Source organism: Antechinus flavipes, chromosome 2, assembly GCF_016432865.1.
Source record: "Antechinus flavipes isolate AdamAnt ecotype Samford, QLD, Australia chromosome 2, AdamAnt_v2, whole genome shotgun sequence".
NCBI lineage: Eukaryota > Metazoa > Chordata > Mammalia > Dasyuromorphia > Dasyuridae > Antechinus > Antechinus flavipes.
In genome coordinates, this window is record NC_067399.1 from 31,541,636 (window position 1) to 31,562,154 (window position 20,519).

The following is a 20,519-nucleotide window of genomic DNA, read 5'->3' on the forward strand; positions in this document are numbered from 1 at the left end:
AGTAAAAAAGAGTTTCCAATCCACAGAATTGTAGAGCTTGTTGTTCTACGAGTCATGAAATAGCACGTAGATGCAGTAACAACAATTAAAATACATCATCTGAGGGCAGCTAGTTGGTGCAGTGGATAGAGCACCAGCCCTGAAGTCAGGAGGACCCGAGTTCAAATCTGACCTCAGACTGTTACTTAACACTTCCTAGCCGTGTGACCCTGGGCCAAAGTCACTTAACCCCAACTGCCTCAGCAAAAAATAATAATAATAATAATAATAAAATACATCACCTCATAAAGAGATGATGAGAATATTTTGTTATCACGTACCTCACAAAAGAGAACAGGAAATCATCACTCAAGGATTTTAAGGGGAAAAAATGAACTAAGCCAATACCTCCAAGACAGAAAATTGACAGCACGTACACACCTGCTTGCCAGTGAAACCTTGGCAAATAACCTTTGTGTTTTTATCGATGTAGAGGTTTTGCCTCGAGGCCTTGTAGGCGCAATGCCGGACTCCGCTCTGCTGCACTGAAAAACAGAGAAGGCGATGATGAGTATAATGAGCACACAACTGCCAAGTCAACAGCAAGTCCAGAAGCCCGATGGCCCTGCCAGACTCGCGCCTCAGCCGCTCGGACACAAAAGCCACCCGGCCCTCACCACCAGGCAGAACTCGGTGGCAATGGCTACACTGAGAAAAAGAAACAGCTTCTCCATCTCAAATTCTGCAAACTGAGGCAAAGAAAAGCTGAATGACTTGCCCAGCCTTCTGCAATTAAAGAATGTCAGGGCTTCACAGTCATCACAGCCACTGAATACTATGTAAGTGACCCTGAACACTGCCTTCTTTCCATCTTCTGTGGGGCTCGGTGCTGACGGAGTCAGTAAAATGCACCTACCCACTACAGAACACTGAACCCCACAGAAGATGGGCCCAAAAGATTAGAACCAGAGACCCCCAGAGAGAACCATCTGTCTAGCCAGCCCTCTCCCCTCGGTGGAGAAGGTTCCCTTAGCCTTCTGCTGCCATGTTATCCTCCAGTCACCCTCCCAGTGGGAGGAGCGCCCCTCGGCTCTGGATCTCCCACCTGGGACCAGACTGTATTTATTCTATTCTATGAGAGGTTCTCCCCAGCACAACTTCCCTGCCGTGCTTCTGCCTTTCCGTCTCTTATCCTGGGAATGACAATTAAATAAGGACCCAGGTTTCTGGAAAGGGGCCATCATCTGACTCCCCTCAACTTCAGCCACCAACCTCGTAACTCCCCAGGCCCAAAGTCCTTTCCCTGGTCACCCTTCTCTCCCTCCAGCCCTTAGGACAGTGGCTGTCACTCAGCAAACACTCGATAAAAATTCTTCTGCACAGATTGTATGGGGTCCCTTTGCTCCCAGGGCTCCTCTATGCAATTTAATTCAAACTTAAATCTGGCATTCGGGCCACTTCCCCCTTAAGGACTAACTCTAAACTATTCCCTTGCATACATTCTGTGCTCCATTCCATGCCTTCCCTGAATACACAGCACACACATTATACAATACATATGTTGCAGTATCAGTGCAATAGTCTATTAAAGGGAGATTTGAATGAGAATTGCAAAGGATAAGGATAGAGTCTCTATCTCTAGATTATATAAAATACATGTTGAAGTATCAGTGCAATAAACATAAAAAGTGCCATAAAATAAAAGATAGGTAAAGCTGGGGAAGAAGGAATTTAGAAACTAGATCTAGAAAGAATTGGAACTAGAAGAGCTTTAAAAGTCACCTTAAGTCTTTCATCTAACTGAAGACACTGAGGCAGGTGTCTTCCCCAAGATCACAAAGGTAATAAGGATAAGAGGCAAGATGTAAACTCAAGGTCAAAGTCCCTCCCATGCCCCATCCCCACGGACCCCAATCCCGAAAATAGGAATAAAAGAGAATAAACTTGTTGTCATTAGGGGTTTGGAGCTTCTTCAGCGGGTAGTGGGGAGGTTTCATATGGTCAGCTCCTTGCAGGTAATGTGAAAGGCTACGCTCGGACTTCCATGTCAGAAAGGTAAAACAAACAGGGGTATATTTGGGCTGGTTTGGAAGAGAAAATTAACTGGAGGGATGACAACGACTGTATGACTATCCCAAGTAAGAGAGTAAGAGAGTGGATTGCAGTGGAAGGGAGAAATGTCACCACAAAGAACCGACAAAAATCAGGGCTTGCTCAGCTCTCTGGGATAAAAGGAAGAGAGGAGGAGGGATGGGAGCAGCAGTGACCAAGGCTGAGGAATCAAAGAGGAGAAAGCTAACGAATCCCACTTCGGACAACAGACTTTGGGACACTGACAGGGACATCTAGGAAGAGATGCCCAAGAAAGGACCCCTGACCTTAGTAACAGAAGCCACCTCTGACTTCCCCTTTCCCTCTTCTGTTCCCCGCACACTGAGGAGTCAGGGCCTAAGGCAGCTAACGAGAAGAGCAAAATGAAGTCCTTCATGACGACTGGACGATGCTGCTCACCACCTGGCAGAAGGGCTGAGCTAATCCAGGTCCTCCCGCTGAGTCAGTCTTGGTCTTTGGGTCTGATGTGGACAGAAGCCGAGCCATGGGACAGCTTCCCACCTTTCCCCCCTTAAAGGTTACGCCTTCCCACACTGTATCCTGCGAGATAGCCAACAACCAGATGAGAGGGTCAACGCACCAACCACTGAAGTCTGTCTTCAAAAGGATTTTGCCAGAGGAGACCAGAGGTCAGCAAACAGCTTCCCCAGCAGAAGAGCTAAGAATGGTTTTTTATGTCCCTTTACACAAAAACAGAGGATTTAATACCAAAAAAGGCAGTTTGCAGGACTCAGCCCAGGTCCTCGTGTGCAGACCACTGGGCTAGAGCAACAGTGTGAATCTGTTAAGAGGAAATTTAACAAGAATAAATATGAAGTCCTTCATGTTGGTACAAAAGGAATAATTTCAAAAGCAGAAAATGAGGGAATTGTGCTTGTTCTTAAAAAGTGCTGGGGGCTGAAATAGCCTGGAAGCTCAAGGAATCAGCAGAGTGAGGAGGAGCTAAAAGGGTAACACAAGCTCAGGAGGGGACATGGGCTCCAAGACAGAGGTGATAATACCACGGGGACAAGTCTGTTAATGAATTCAGAATAATCTCCAATAGGCTTTTAAAGTCCTTTAGAAGCTGGCCTCTTTCCATCCTTCCATTCTTCCTGTACCTCATTCCCCCTGCTCTCTCACTATTCAGTACGATGGCCTCCTTGCCCCACCTCTGGCCATTTTCACTTGTCCCCCTCCTTATCTCCCCCTTCTAGCTCCCCTATCTTCCTTCAAGTCTCATCCAAAATCCTACTTTACTAGGGCTCCTTAGTGCAGGTTCCAGTCTACTCCCTATGGATTGTGTTGGTGCACAATTGTTTGCGTGTCATCTCCTTCCATAGTCTGGGAGCTCCCTGAGGGCACGGAGCCTTTCTATCTATATCCCAGCATGGAGCACAAGGAGCAGCAACCTAAAAGCACGCTGATCCGACTTACGTGGACCATGAGCCTCTGACTGTGTCACTGTAGGGACTGACGGCTCTCCAGCCTGCCATGCCCCTCTTCTCCGGCCCTCGAGGTTGGGCCTGAATCTTAATTACTGGGAAGCTGAGAAAAGCCATGACTCAGACATAACACAGGAAGAAAACCAACACAGAACAATCAGGGAGAAGCCGGAGAGAAGTCAAAAAACAAACACCATAACTCCCATTCTAGGCCCAGCTCCTCTGCCACATGCAGTGGAGCATGTTCTCCAACCAATTCAGTGCACTATTTATCCGACTGCAGAACGTAGTCTGGACAACTAACATAGTCATCCCTTTAAAGGGAAATGAAGGGTTCATTTAAGAAACTGCAATATTGGGGAGTTTGCTGCCAAATAGGAACCCAGAGGACATTACCATCTCTAGAGAAACTTTTTTCTCTTTGGACCCTGGCCTCTGTTATTTCTTGCCTTTTATTATCTGAAGACTGCACAAAGTTATCTCTATTGTTCTTCCTCCCACGGTGTGGGAGAAGCAATATCCTAACTCCTCAACTTCCCAGGCAAGTTAGGATAGTTTTTCCTTGGGAGGTACTGACACCATTCTTGGGACATAATTACTAAAGAGACAAAAGACTGACCTCCATGGGTAGCAAGTCGCAAAGAAATACCAAATTTAATCCCTATCTCTGTTCCCTCTGGTTCTTCCTTCTTCCCTTCTTTCTACCTTTCTACTGACAGTCCATTTACTTGGGAGTTTTAATAAATTCTTTGTGGAATTTCTCAATTTTTTTTGCACTTAAGTTGCAGTGATTTTCATGGTGGTCTTTTTATAAATGCTTATCACACTTATCACAAGTACTGTAATAGAGCAGGTCTTCTTACATTTTTTCTACTTGCACCCCCTTTTCAGCCAAGAAATTTTCACATAATTCCAGGTACACAAGCATATAAAATAGATATACAAATCAAACATTTACTGATAATAAAAAATTTGCAATCCCCATATTCAGCTATGAAATTCCCCGTGAGGACACAAACACGGTTTAAGAAGTCACACGTTAGATCATTTTTCAGATCAGAAAACTGAGACCCAAAGAAGTCCAAACATCATCTGAAATTATGCTTTATATTGCCTTTGGAGGCAGGATGAAACCGGCATTTACCAATTCTTTTACCTGAGTTATTGACTCAGTTTAGGAATCAGCCTTCCATTGATTGCCACCTTCTTCAATCTTCTAGCTTCGTTTACCACAAAAACGTTCCATTTATAGCATGATAACCAATCAACTTGATTAAAGGTCTCCTATGCTCCAGAGGCACATCCCAATAAACTAGGAAGACACTGAACATATAAACACGATTAATGAAATAAGGCACTCAATCATCTAAAAATTGATTTCTTAGCTCCTTATTGCCTTTTCTACAATTTTGCCACCATCACTACCAAAGCAGAAAAGAATCAGCACATCAATAAAGAGCATCCTGTATTCTCCTGTTTCAGAGGTTGCCAATGTCAAGAATTCTTCATTAACTCTCCAGTAGTAGTAGCATGCTTGCATGGTGAGCCCCAAGATACTGAGTTAGCGTAGTCCTCCAGAAAGCAGGTAGAGACTGGTAAGGCCAGAGGCGACTCCTTTACAACATGGTGGAAGAGGTTAAGCTTGTAATGCTGGCAACGATTTTCCAAACCCAATATCATCTCTAAGTGTTCCTAGGCTGCTCTAGGAAGCGTCAAAGTCGGCCTCTGTCAATTGACAAGAATATTCAACTCTAATTAACTTGGAATTTACTTAGCAAATTAAAAATATTAATGGAGCTAGGGAAATGTTTAAATTACTTAAAAGAGTACGCTTTTCGATTTTATTCAAATTTATTTAAGTAAAATTAATAATCTCATGACAAACCATTCTTAAGTATCAAAGCATAAGTCAAATCTTTTAGGTTACTTTATGTCTACTTAACACAATTGAACTTAAAATGATTGACATTAGGACAAAAAGAAATCTTCCCAACTACCATTTCATTCAGCCTTCTTTTTAAACAAATAATAAAACTATGTTTCCTATAATGATCTGTAACTCACATGGACCTTTCTCCAAATTACCAATAAGACTATATTTTAATGAATTCCATGGGATACACCTATATTACTTTGTTAAAATGGAAATTTTGCTGACAATAATAATAATAATAATGATGCCATACTACCAATGTAGTAATGCCAAATTCCTCTCTAGTGAATTTGCAAATTGAATGTTGTACTCCGAACTCAGTGAGGAAGAAAGGCTGTGAAACCCAAAAATCCACTCTCAAAAGAAGGTCCCAGGATATAACGGGGAAAATAATTGATTTGGATCCAGAAGACCTCAGTTCCAGGTCTTTCTCTGCGACTTATTACTTATGAAAGTCACTTGATCTACCTCTTTGGGTCTCAGTTTCCTGATCTGAAAAATGAACTGCTAAGACTTCTGACTCTTTCTTCAGATCTTAGAATCTTAATATATTTGCAAAATGGGTTTAACAAGTTGGATTCCAGGTAAAGAGTAATTGTGACTTCACAATTGGACAAATGTCCAATTCTCTTCTGGCTACAATAAAACTAGCCCTCAATTAAACTTTCTGAAGAGAGTGGCAACTATACTGACAATCCATCAAAGAAAGGATTCTCTCTCTAAATTTTGTGTGGCCAAATCTGCAAGGTGTTTTGTCTAAATGCCACCTGCTGTAAGCACTGAAACACCTACAACCTATAATTTATAAAATGGGTTTATGTTCCAAAAAATAACTTTTTGCTAAGTGACCCCCCACCTGGTACCCAGTGTCCTACAGGAACATACCACATGGTGGTCTGGCTCTAGGATGATCCCAGAAGTCTACTCCGATGCCTCCTCAAGTTGGAAGGGCATCAGGGGTCTGGCCCACTCCCACCTTCCATGTTGCCTAACTCACCTTCTCCCCCTCTGCCCAATCCCTTCACTCCAAGCACACCCACCTGGTGGAGCCCCACAGCCCCTCTCAGGCAATGGCCTCCTGACTGCCTTCCCTCCCTGGTCTGACCTCTCCCTTTCCCAGAGTTCCCTGGTGAAAGTTTCTGCTACATCCAGGAGAAAAGATGGATTCCTGGCTGGTACCCCTCAGCATCCTCAGCATCCCAACCTCACAGAGCTCCCACAGATGGTGTCCCGTTGCTCACTCGCCATGCGTTCCCCCACGTTCTAATGCTCTCCCTCCCCTTTCATCTCTTCCAGCTGGAAGAGGGCCCCGGCACTACATCCAACTCTTAGTTTCGAGATTGCATCCTCCCTCTTATGAATGCTGTTCCATAAATGGAATGGAAGATATGGAAAGGGCGTCCCCTCGGTCTTCTCCACTCTACTCAACTCTCCCAAGAGCTCCCTTTTCTCAAGGCAGCGTATGGACCCCATTGAGGTCATGCTCCTAAGACCTCAGAGCTGAGGAGTTCTAGGGTTGGCTCCAGGTTTTGGCCCAGCTCTTCCGGAGGGCTCTGGGATTTCTGATAAGAGGCGGGCCTGGCACTTTTGGCTACATTCGCTTTTTTGCTTTTTAACCACCAGACTGGGAGAGCAAAGTGGTGCAGTGTGGAGTGCAGAGCCACAGGAAGCCCCTTCCCTTCCCTCCCGCCCCTTTCCAAGTACAAATTCTGCCTCAGACAGTCATTAGTCCTGGGCAAGTCACATAGCATTTGCCTCAGTTTCCTCATCTGTAAAACGAACTAGAGAAAGGAATGGCAAACTACCTTAATACCTTTACCAAGAAGCTCCCCCCCAAAGGGTCACAAAGATTGGACACAACTGAAAAACAATCTAGGTTACACGGTCAGCTCGCAGTGAACGTTTAAAACCCATGGTTCAATTTAACAGCAACTATTGCTTAAATGGCTCTTTTTCCATTTCATCTTCCTAATTCCAGTTACTCTCTGAAGCCCAGCTTCTTCATCTATAAAAACAAGAAGATGCACCGATCTCAGACATCTGTTCCAGGTAAGAAATGCTGCAATTCCACCTACAGACATCACCAGGAGGGCCCCGGCAGAGACCTACGGGCCAGGACCCCTTTGGGACCGCCAGCTGACTCAGACATTTCGAGGACCACGTCTGTACTGCCCTAGTCCCCTGGGCTTCAGTAGAATGGCACTTAACTCGAGGACCAGCTGTACAAGATTTAACCAGATACCCCAGGAGATTAACTAGAATTCTCTGAGTTTGCTTATGATTGTCACTTTAATGACTGTGAACTTGGTGAGTTTGATAAATTTTGGCTTCACTAATTTTGCTTTGTTTTCACTCAGAAAAAGACAAACCCAACTGCCAACACATAGAAAACTCAATGGATAAAAAAATACTCATTGTCTTTGGCAAGTGGTTGGAGGCTAATGTTTGTGCTTTAAACTGTGGGTGTGCTGTTACAAAACGATGGTGCCATGGATAGAGCAGCAGCACAGGAGTGAGGAGGGCCTGAGTTCAAATGCAGATTGCTGGCTATGTGACCCTGGGTCGGCAGGTGTGAGATGTGGCAGACACCAGACATAAGCACAAAGAACAAAACTGTAATTGGGGCAGCTGGGGGTCACGATGGATAGAGCCCAGGCCCAGGAGTCAGGAGGACCCGAGTTCAACTGTGACCTCAGACACTTGACACTACTAAGTGTCCCTGGACAAATCACTATACCCAGAATGCCTTGCAAAAAAAGGGGTGAAACCTTGATTTCCTGAGCAAATTTCTATAAAGTAGAAAGAAAACTGAGATCAGAGACAGAGGTCCCAGATTCAAATTCAGCTCTACCACTGACTGTATGAGTGACCTTGGGCAAGGGAAGCTAATCCATCCGACCTTGGTTTTTCATCAGTAAAATGAGGGAAGTGATCCCTGCCTGCTCAAAAATCTAATTCTGTGTCTGAATTAAGCCATATATTGTTCCACATACTGTCCCCACAGAAGTGACTCCACCTTTTCACGAGGGGAATGGCTTATTTTTATCTACTTATGGTACTGGACCCACACCAAAGCTGGCTTAGAAGAAAGACCAGGGATTCAAGTCTCCAGACTCATGTGACCCTGATAAAATAATTTAACCTCTCCATATTTCAGCTTAAGCCATATCTTAAAGATCCCAAGACACCAAATTAAGGAGAGCCCCCCGGATCCCAGCCTGCCAGGACCATCCACCAACGCCTCAGGGCTCTGAGCTCATCTCAGAAAGAAAGTAGCAAGCAGCCCAAGCAGCACCTGGCTGGCCGGAGCCCATCATCAGTGAGGCTGAGGAAGTGAGCCCTGGGTTCTACCCCTGAGAGGGGGCTGGGCACTGCTGCCATCCCCACCTCTTGCCCACCATACAGTCTTTTGCCCACAAAAGTCAATGAGGACTCTAAGGTCCTTTATAAAACCCCGCATCTGTGATCCTCAAGGGCATGAACTTGTAAGCCAACTCCATCCCAAGAGCAGCCCTTCTCACCTTTCTGGCCTACTTACTGGGCTGATTTTACAACTCTGGAGAGAAGCAAAGGGAGACTTTCTCAGGAAAGAAAATATCTAGTTCTTAAACACACTAAATCTTCCATGATGTCTAGAAGGCAGCTGCAGACAGACAGAGACAGACACACACACACACATGCTGGAACTCAACTGCCTTGTTGGACCTCAGGAAGCCCTTATGTGACATTATAAATGGTAGGAAGATGCTCGTAACTCAGCGCAGCTGCATTATTGCCAAATAACACTGGCCTGGATTCTGTAAAGAGGCTGTGGAGTTGGAGGAAGGGAATCTTCCCCTGAGCACAGGGTCAGCCCTGGGACAAGTTCTAAAATAGAATCTTTCTCACCCTTCTCCCTCCAGAGGGCAAGCCCACCAGGGATTTATGGACTAGGACCCAGAAAAAGCAACTCCAAGCTAAGAGGAAGTGAGGTAGCTCAGTGGGCGGAGTACCTAGGCCTGGATTCAGGAATTCAAATCCTACCTCACACAGCAGCTAGATGATCCCGAGTAAGTGATTTAATTTCTCTCAGACTCAGTTTCCTCGAATGTAAGATGGAGCCAATAATAACTGCATTTATATCCTAGGGTTCTTGTAAGGACCAAATTAACACACATATGTATACACACATACCTATACTAGTTGGGGGATGGGGATCCCTAGCAACTCATAGGGATGACCGCCCACTATCCTCCAGGGAGTGCAGGAGCACACCTTCCAGGCTGGCCCCAAGGCCATTGCTCCCCTTAGGCCAAAGGGCTCTGCAGAACCTTCAGCACAGCTCATCCTGGTCAGTTCTCAGGAAGAAAGTAATGTTTGAACTAATTCACAATAACATGTGAATGATTAACCTCAAGGTAATCTCCACTTTTAAAGGATGCTGGTCAATCCAAAGGGATCTCTAACAAGTAGAATTTCAGGTAGGAGTTTGCTAGAGGCTATCTTGTCTTGCACATGAATTGGATTTAAGTGAAGCAGTTGCAAAAAATCCCCCACCTTACTCCGAATCACTGAAGTCCAGTGGCAGGACAAATCGGACCAAGTGGCGATGGCCTGGGATGCAGGAGATGACCTCGGCATCCTCAGGGTCAGAGCAGGCTCTGAGAACGCCTGATTCAAGTCACAGAACGCTCTCACCTGCCCATTCTCCCGGGAAAGTCTTCACATGCTTGGAGCAGACAGCCCCGACTCACCAGCAGGTTTAAGGACCATTGGTTATCCTTAACCCATTCCAGTTCACCTGCCAAGAAGCTTTTCTGACCAGGTGCTGTCCTTTGTTCTCAAAAAGGACATCACTGTATTAGAATCAAATTACCTGTGTCTGATCAGAGCAACAGAGCTCAGAATGCTCAGCCACAGGTCAGACAGGTAGTTGCTATGAACATTTGGGGGGACTCTCCCACTTTGTATACCTTGCATTTTTTTTTTTCAATTCTCCTTTGCTCCTAGAGCACAGCCCCTTCTCTGATGAGGGCATGCCATACTGGGCAGTTCTGTGCCAAGGTCTCCCATGCCACATAATCAACTCCAAAGTTCTTGAGAGACCTTGAGAGCATCCTTGTATCGCTCTTTCTCACAGACCTTGGGAGCGCTTGCCCTGTGTGCATTCTCCATAAAATAACCTTTTTGGCAAGCCTCTGTTTTGGCAACAGAGTTGTGCTCTCTGTGGTAAGTGTGGCCGCTGCACATGTTAGAGCTTCTCAGAGCCATGGGTGAGTTAGATGAATCAGGTGGACACCAAAGGTGCATGAGCAGCCCCAAAAGGGCGCAGCAAGTGCTCACCTCAAAGGAGCCACATACCCGAAGGTAGCTCAGTGCCTAGAATGCTGGAGTCTGGAAGATCTGAATTCAAATCTGGCCTCAGGCGGTTGGTTTGAGGTGGGCCCAGTCATTTTTAAGACAGTAACTGAGTGTGTAAAACATGACAATTAGCCCTACAGACCCAAAGATGGTCCTGAAAGGACCTTCTGCTCTGAATCTCTGCTCTTTCAGTGCTACTATTTGACCAAGAAGGGAAAGGCTTCCATCTGATTTTCCACTGCAAGAGCTGACCAGGATCAACCTTCCACACTCTTCTCCTGACCCCGTTGGTGACAAATCAAGATTCCTTTGTGAGTGACCACATGTAGTTACCTTGTGCCCTAAAGAACAATTAAAGCAGCTCACCTTAAAGAAGCTTCACTCCGGGTTCTCCACTTAATCACATAATCCTCTAAAACAAACTCCACTACTAGAGAGAACGTTTTATTGGCACCCAACTCACTGACTGGCTAAGTGTCAAATCTCCTTCCTTTAAGTATTTCCTCTCCTCCTGGAGAGCCGCTCACTTACCACTTCTGGAGAGCCTCACCCTGCAATCCTGACAACCACGACCACTTGCCCGCCGCTGCCTGTGTATTTACTTCAACTGTGTGGATTTCTGCGCTCCCTAAAGGGCCCTTCAGCTATCAGGTACTGTGGCAGTCTGCAGTGATAAATGACCTCTGGAAGTCTTGAATCTGAAAGTGAACTGGGAAGACCAGCACTGATGTCTTCCTCTCTGCTGCCAACTGGAGGTGAGGTTTTCAGAAGAATGGAAGCTTCAGGAAGTGAAGAAATAACGAAAATGCTCTCTGAAAAGAAGACCCAGGTTTTTGGGGCTCAGTTTGACAAAGTATTGGCCTGTTTGGGAGTACCTTAGAAAACACAGCAACCTGGAAGCTGGCAAATCTGGCCACAATGTTCACCGCGTGTCAGCAAGCCTCTCCCTTGTTTCCTGGCAAGCCCCATACTGCCTTGTTAATGAGCTGGTTTGTGAGCTCCAAGAAAGGGAACCCAACAGGTCACACCCAATAAAGTCATTTCTTCAACAGGGTTATCAGACTGGCAAATCAAGTGGGTAAGGTAAGCACGGTACACCTGAGCTTTCACGTAACACTTGGCAGCATCCCTTATATTTTTGTAGACAGAGCGGAGAGATGAAGGCTTAAGGGCAGCAAAGTAGAGTAAGGTACCTTTCTTTTTTTTACTTTTATGATTACCTGGGTTTCAAAGTAATTAATTAATTGTTAAAATATGTGTGTGTGTGTGTGTGTGTGTGTATTTTTTTTGCTGAGGCAATTGGGGTTAAGCTATTTGCCCAGGGTCACACAGCTAGGAAGTGCTATGTCTGAAGCAGGATTTGAACTCGGGTCCTCCTGACTCCAGGGCTGATGCTCTATCCACTGAGCCACCTAACTGTTCCCCTTAGGATATTCATAAGGACAATCTGGAAATAATAAAATTGGACAATGGATTGGTCAATAAGGAAAGAGAGGATAATTTTTGTTTGTTTTTAAAAACAGTATCTCTGATTTCATTTGATATGATCTCCTTGGAGACAAGATCTTGGAGATGAGATGACAGCTTGAGAATAGTAGTTAAGTAGGTTCCTAACTGACACAAAAGACACATTAGCCCAGAAGATCTCTAGTGGAATAGCCCAGAGATGTTCTGGGTCCTGGTTGGAGGATTTAGGTCTAATTTCAGGGACCACTTCTTAAGAACAGATCTAACTAATTGGAACATTCAAATGATGATGATCCAGTAGGTAAGAAGACTAGAGACTAGGATTTAAGGAGACATATCACAGTTGTTCTCAAATGTTTGAAGGTCATGCAGAGGTGAGATTGGGCCTGTTTTGCTTGGACCCAGAGGGTCAAAATTCTGATTTGGAACCACGGGCAGAAGAAAAACAGAGTTCGGCTTAAAATGAGAAAAGGTAGCAAGCAATCAGAAGTGTTCCAACAGAAAGGAAGCAGTAGTTTCAGCCTCAATAAGGTCTCTCCTTGCTAGAGGGCTGCTGATGGCATTCCTATTCAGTCTATGGACGCATTAGATGGGCTTCTAGAGCCATTCCAAGTCATTGAATTTAGTGTTATCTCCTCTTCTAGAGACAAGGTAGTGCCTTTTAATGGAAATTTAGGTTTTAATCCAAGCACTACTCAGAGCTTTGAGAATCTAATAATCAAATTTGATAATCAAAAGTAAGTTATAATCTTTTTGGTGCAAATTTCTTCATCAAAAAAATGAGTGGGTTAAACTACATGATATCTAAGATCCTTCCAGCTGTAAAATGAGATTCTGCAATTTGAACTGTAAGGTCTCTAGAAAACACCTGTCCTTTCCCTTGATGCTCTAAGACACACTTGATAATACGTGACCTTCCATGATCTGACATTCTTGGCCCCGATTCCTTCCATGTGTCACAACTTACCCTTCTGAAGAAGGGTCCAAAAACCTTTTCCCCTTGCTAATTAAAAGTACCAGCAACCCTTCACTAATAGATTCTCAGCTCCCTCTTTCCAAATGGAGTATTTTTTCCTTTTCTTTATTACCTGGCCATGTATTTTTACCCAAGAAATGTGGCAACATCCGAGAGTGCAATGTCCTGAAACACATTGACAATTTGGTCATTAAAAACACTATTGCAAAACTGATGACATTCAGTACAGAAAGTGCCACCGAGAAAAATCTAGAAAAAAACAGCAATAGAAATCAAAATCTGCATTGCATGTCACACACATACACACACACACACACACACACACACACACACACACACGCAAAATCCTCTTGGGCCTTTAATACTAACACCTATTTTAGATCCTGAGACAACCTAAAAAAAAATTTAAATTCATGCTAACAGAAAGAAAAACAAAGATCTCTATCAAAATAAAAAATATTTTCTCCCATTATTAAGACGAGAAATATGTATAGAACGCAATATGTCCTTAACTAGAATGTAAACAGTAAAATCAGATTTTGTAAAATTAGTCTTCACCTCTTTCAGAAGGATGGCTATCCAAGAACCCAATCTTATTCCAGCTAGTATCTTATGCAAAAACTTAGACAAGTTTGGTGGCCTTAAGCTTATGGCCTTTTCCTTTGAAGAGATGGTTCAAACCTTTGGGTAGCCACAATAGTTGACTGCCCAGAACCAGATCAAAGGGATCTCTGTTGAACTATGGAATTCTGGATGCAAGATCCAATTAAATGGCAACAACTGCCATTGGGAAAAAAAGCCAGCCATTATGTTCCTCACAGACTGTGACTCCTAATTCCCTCCAGGCCAGAAGTACTATTCTTCAGGGTCTTTGGGCCTCTGGGGAAATCCCAGACAGAAAATTCCTTCCCATTAATGGCTCCTACTGCCCTTCTTCGACGCCGCAAACCTAAGTGGTCTTTCCTCCCCTTCTTTCCCCCCCATACCTCCACTTATGACCTTCTCTCATGACTTTAAGACTGGGCCTAAGTTATCTTACAATTGTCTAAACAGAGAACCATCTTCTTATAAAACAGATCATTTTCTAGTGGCCAGAAACTGGAAACTGAGTGGATGCCCATCAACTGGAGAATGGTTGAGTAAATTGTGGTATATGAACGTTATGGAATATTATTGTTCTGTAAGAAATGACCAGCGGGATGAATACAGAGAGGCTTGGAGAGACTTGCACGAACTGATGCTGAGTGAAATGAGCAGGGTCAGGAGATCATGATATACTTCAACAACAATACTGTATGATGATCAATTCTGATGGACCTGGCCATCTCTAGCAATGAGATGATTCAAATCAGCTCCAAAGGAGCAGTAATGAACTGAACCAGCTACACCCTGTGAATGAACTCTGGGAGATGACTATGAATCATTAAATAGAATTCCCAATCCCTCTATTTTTGTCCACCTGCACTTCTGATCTCCTTCACAGGTTAATTGTACACTATTTCAAAGTCCGATTCTTTTTGTACAGCAAAATAACTGCTTGGACATGTATACTTATATTGTATTTAATTTATACTTTTAACATATTTAACATGCATTGGTCAACCTGCCATCTGGGGGAGGGGGTGGGGGGAAGGAGGGGAAAAGTTGGAACTAAAGATTTTGCAATTGGCAATGCTGAAAAGTTGCCCATGCATATAGCTTGTAAATAAAAAGCTATAATTAAAAAAAACAATTATCTTCTCACTCCTTCAACTTCCAAAACAGCTCCTACCCCCTAAAATATCGAGTCTATTTTCCATTTGCCGAGTCAGCCCTTTCTTTGGCTACAATGTGTTTTGCAATGTGAGGCCTCCAGCTTCCTCAAAAGCAGAAAGCAACAATCCTTTTAAGCTGATCCTGACTTAACCGGTCCATGTCCAGTGTTGTACACCATGGGACCTCAGAGCCAGGCCACGGACCCCAAGCTGTACCTAACCGGGCCTGTGTGAGAGAGTGTGTGTGTGAGTGTGTCTGAGTATGCGTGTGAGTGTGTGTGGGGTTTGTATTTATTTACATGTTGTCCCTCCATAGACCCGGAATCCCTGGAGGGCCGGGGATATTCTTGCCTCCCATTCCCCAAAGCTTAACGCAGCACTTGGCACTTGGTGAGCACTTGGGGTCCCCACCCTCAGATCCCGGATCCCAATGGTCCTGGAGGCCCCAGGCCTAAAATCCCATTGCTAAAGTCTCACCCCCACCTCGAGTCTACAGCCTGTTCCATGCCCTTGCTTCTCCCCACCCCCAGAACTCTCACAGTGCTCACCCCTAAAAGGGCTGGAGAGCTTTCCTTGACTGAGTCCCTCTAAGCACAAGCCATCACCCCCACCAGTGCTATCACTTCCCAGGGTCCCACCTGGGTCCCCAGAACTGGAGGGGGATGGTAGCTGCAGGCCCCACGGTCCCAATCACCCTACATCCAAGCTCCCCGCAGACCTAGCGCTCCTGATGCCCCAACGTCCCAACCCCAAGAAGCGCTTTCTCCCTTAACTCTCTTCTCCCCCTCCTTCTCCTTCCTGAGCGACCCCTTCCCCAGGGCTTTGTCTAAGCTGTGTCTCCCGAGGCTCTCCCCTCCTTTCCTTCCTATGATATTGTTTGGTGACCTCACCAACTCCCCCGGATGCCTCGTTAACTCCCCCGCTGGCCCTCGGGTCCCCCAGCCCGCTCTCTGCTTGCCTCTTGGAATTCTGGCACTGGACATCCCGCAGACATCTTTAAAGACCTTTCCTCCTCCCTCACCTCCCCCTTGCTGCTGACGCCCCCGGTCCCCCGGGCGGTCATCCTGGCTCGGAAGGGGGCCGTCGTCCCCCCCCCCTCCCCGCCGTCACTCCCGTAGCCTGCTGAGCCCAGCCTGGCAAAGCCCTTGCCTCCCTGGATCTCGGAGCAGGCTGCCGTGGGTTGGGGCACCAGCAGGCTGGGGGGAGGGGGGAGGCAGGTCTGTCCTCCCCTGTCCAAGTGAGCCGCCTAACGCATCCACCCGATCCGGCCAGAGTCAATCAGCTCCGGGGCACGGCAAGCCCGGGGCTGCCACAGCTCCGGGGCACAGCAAGCCCGGGGCTGCCACAGCTCCGGGGCACGGCAAGCCCGGGGGCTGCCACGGCTCCGGGGCACGGCAAGTCCCGGGGCTGCCACGGCTCCGGGGCACGGCAAGGCCGGGGCTGCCACGGCTCCGGGGCACGGCAAGGCCGGGGCTGCCACGGCTCCGGGGCACGGCAAGCCGGGGGCTGCCACAGCTCCGGGGCACGGCAAGGCCGGGGCTGCCACAGCTCCGGGGCACGGCAAGGCCGGGGCTGCCACAGCTCCGGGGCACGGCAAGGCCGGGGCTGCCACAGCTCCGGGGCACATCCGGGGCACAGCAAGCCCGGGGGCTGCCACAGCTCCGGGCTCCTCGGGGTGCTAGGCGGGACCCCCTGGCCGCCAGGCTCCTCGGCAGGCTAGCTCCCAGTGGCCGGTGGCTTTGCCCCGCAGCTCTCGGCAGCAGTCTGTTAGACTAGAAGCTCGCAGGGAACAGAGCTGCACACAGAAGGCGCTTAACTTGACCAGCTCAGGGACCCCCTCCCGACCCCAGGTGCGGGGCGCACACAGGCCCTGACAGTCGGCGACACGGAGTGGCCGCGCTCCTCGGGACCTCCGCCAGAATCCGAGGCTCCCTGGCCGGAGCCCCAGAGCCCAGACTCCCCGCCCCCAACCCCCGCCTCCTCGGGCCTCAGGCCTGGGTGCCCCCGCAGGCGGCGGCCCGGCCTCCTGTCAGGCGGCCGCGCACGGAGCGGGAACGGGCCTCGGCCACAGGAGCAGGGGAAGGGGGCTTGCACTCACGGAGGAAGGGGCGCGCCAGGAGGCGGGCGGCGGCGGCGAGGCCCGCACAGCCCGAAGTCATGATCACGGCAAAGGCGGCTCAGGCAGAAGTTCCGGCGGCTCCGGTCATTCGCCAATGACACCCTCAGGACCCCGCGGAAGGGACCTTACAGCGGCCGACCCGCAGTCGCGAGCGGAGAAGGTGGCCGCGGCAGACGCCTGCACAAACCGATGCTACTACGGCTCCTTAAGGGCTTGCAGACGGACAAAATGGAGAGAAACCGAAGTCCAAACACTGAAGGAGAAAGCTTGAGATTTCTCCCCGCACCTCCCCCGCAGCCGAAATCTGCCCCAAATCTTTCCGTAGGCAAACGGAGAACAGGCCCTCTACGAAGGCAACGGAAGATGTAGCAAGAAGGGGCAGCGCGCGCAGCCTCCTGGGAAATGTAGTCTATACCCGGGTCCTAGTGGAAATGACAAAGGGAATGTTACAGAGCCGATGGGCAGAAGGTGGGGGCAGAGGAGTGCGCTGGGGCGGGAAACAAGAACCGGGCAAAGAACCCTTGGCGACAGAGAGCGACACCAGCACCGGCACCCCTTAGTTCGACCTCATTTCTCTAGGCGCGCTTTGAGATTCGCCAAGGACCTGCTCCCGCTATCCTCCCAGATGCTCAAAACCACGCGGGGAACCACCTGTTGTTGTGATCCCATTTCACAAACGAGGAAACTGAGGCACGCAGAGACGAATTGACTTGCTCGGGACCACACAGCCAATAAACGTCTGAGACTACATTTGAATCCAGGTCCAGTCCTCCGACCGCGTCATGAAATGATTGACAATAATCACTGTATTTGGCGCGGGGTTGCAGAGAGCTTAACCTGTACCATCCGCGATGATGCTGAGAGGTGGATGCTACTATTAAGTTCGGAGGAGAACAGACGAGAACAGCAGGGCAGCTGCAAATCACAGTGGGGAGAACGTGGAAGTCAGGAAGAGCTGGATTCAGATCCTGCGCCAGTCCCTCACTAGCCGGGAGACCCTGGACAGGTCAGAGGCTTATTGATTTGGGCTGGAAGAACCCTCAGAGGCCATCTCATGAAGCCCAACTCCATCGTTTATGGGAAAGGAAGCTGATAAATGTGCAAATATGGCTAGAAATGAGCGGGAGAAAGATGGCAAAGCACGCCAGTATCTCGGCCAAGAAAACCCCACATGGGGTGTTGCCCTGAAGCCAGCTTAATTTGTCTTCTTAAGTTTCCATATTTTCCAGAAACACGTGCATATTCATTTCTTAAAATAATTCCAGTTGCAAGGTCTCATGTGCTTGTGATTATTTATTTTGATTGTCTGGGGGGAAAAAAAAACTGAATCCTAATAACAAAAACGCAAGAATCAATTAAAACAGGGCTCAACTGAAAGCTCACCCGGTAGGAATGAACAAATTCCAGGGGCAGATAAGATTACGGGATCTAGCAAAGTAATTTGCACAGCAGCAGAATCTTGCTGATGTGGCAGAAGTGGTCCCACCCATCCCAACCACCCAGAAGTCAATTAGTAACTCCTTTAGTGCAAAGGGCATTTGGAGAACAACCCCAACACTCTGGGAGAGCCAGGGTTTTTGTTTTGTTTTTTTATTTTTGGGGTTTGTTTTTTAATTAAACATCCGTATCTTTGAAAAATTTGGTAAACAGAGATCAAGGGGTTAACCTTCAGGGCTGCAGATGGGAAATGTTCCCCATGCACTTAGCTGTCATTTCTCATGACCAAAACAAATTTTTCTCAATTGTGTAAAATGGTAGATTGAATTCAGTGGAGCCTTGCTTGATATTGTTATTTGTCGTTGGTTCTCCAACAGGACCATGACATGGGGAAGTGACATGCAAATGAATTGAATTGAAGTGAGGGAGGTCACCTGCCTCATTTCCCCTCCAGAGCCATCCGGGTCCAGTGACCAGATAGAGATCTGGACATAGCCCTGGATGCAATGGGAGACCTCGACTTTTTTAAGCAAAGGTCTTGACTGGAGGCCGCACCTATCCAATGATTAAGACTAGATTGCAATTGAGACGAAGAATTTCCTCTTTCACCTAGTTTAAAAAAAAAAAAATCTAAATAAATCAACCTGGGAAGGGAAGACCCCAAGGTTTCTGGCCAAAGCAGGAATGATTGCTATTTACATTCAGTCTGATATAGTGTGCCAGAGGCAGGGCAGGTCAAGGAAATGAGAGACCCTGGCACAGAACCACCCTGCCTGTCGTGGCCAAGTCAAAGAAGCTGCCCTGATCTCTGAGCAAAGCAGAACTCCAAATTTAGAGACTTGTCAGCTCCAAATGTTCCCATGGACTATTTGTGGTACCTGTGGTAAAAAGTGGTTTGATCAGTCATAGTCAGATACCTCGAACCAACAAGGCGATGTCATTTTGATCCCTTTTAAAAACAAAAGGACAAAAACTATATCAGCTCAAAGAAAGAGAGGCTGGCCTCGAGACAGAAAGACTTGTATGGCGAGCACTTTGCACTGGGCCTGTTACATAGAAAATATAAATGTGAGCTATGACTACTATTATTCAAATCCAACCTCTGACCTTTACTGACTAGAGGATTGTGGGCAAGTGACTGAACCTTAGTTTCCCCCTAGGAAATCACAGATCTTGACTGAGAAGAAACTCACTTCTGGATCAGTCCTAGGAATGGGGCCATTGCCAGTTGTCCTGATGAGGTCCGACAAATCACAAAAGCAGGGAGTGAAATGCTTTAACAATTGAGCAAAGTTTCTAATAAAGTCTCAATTAACGAGGGGAAGGTGAGACCTTTTATGAAAAAGAATCCTAAACGAGGCATGCTAAGTACGCTAATTGTGTGCATCAGTAAATCCCCTGGTGGTCATGTTCACCCAATTTTACAGGAGAGCATCTGGAACTGGTTGACATCAAAATTCAAATTCCAGATTGTAGAAGGCAGGGGTGTGGAACTAGAAGGCCCGAGTAATCACTTGCATACTCAACCTCAGGCAAGGAAGCGCTGAGCTAGGAGCACCTTCCCACTGCCTGAGTTCTAGATAATTTTATATGGTGTTATAAATATCCAAATGGCTTTTGGCAGAAAAAAAAGTAGTTCCCCACCCGTGGAGTAAGGTTACGGGGCCTCAGTACAGGGTAGGGTCTGTGGGCCTGTTGGGGCCCACAGAGATACTGGGTTGCTACCAGAGACACGAGTCCATTCTTTCTATCAGTCCTGACCTATGTCTTGCAGCTGGACTTGGATGATTCCGGAGGAGAGAATAAGGCTGATGGCTACACCGGCCAGCCTCATTTCAATCCAATTCACTTGCAAGTCAAGACAATCCCCCTCCTGAGATGTCATGCTCTTCAGAATAAAGGAGGAACCTTTAGAAGGGACTAAGTGAGGGATGGGAACGGGAATGACCAAGACCTTGATTATAGCCAAGATGGCTTT

General features: G+C 47.0%; 1 protein-coding gene across 1 annotated transcript in view; it reads right to left on the reverse strand.

Annotated features, from left to right (window-relative positions):
• Positions 1–17,218, reverse strand: part of SUCLG1 (succinate-CoA ligase GDP/ADP-forming subunit alpha) — a 34,165-nt gene extending 16,947 nt beyond the window's left edge. The window contains exons 1-2 of the mRNA XM_051974339.1: positions 17,084–17,218; positions 421–524 (exon numbers count right to left, since the gene is read on the reverse strand). Coding sequence (XP_051830299.1) covers positions 421–524; positions 17,084–17,144 — 165 coding nt within the window. The 5' untranslated portion in view covers positions 17,145–17,218. The remainder of the gene's footprint in view (positions 1–420; positions 525–17,083) is intronic.
• Between the last annotated feature and the right edge of the window lie 3,301 nt (positions 17,219–20,519).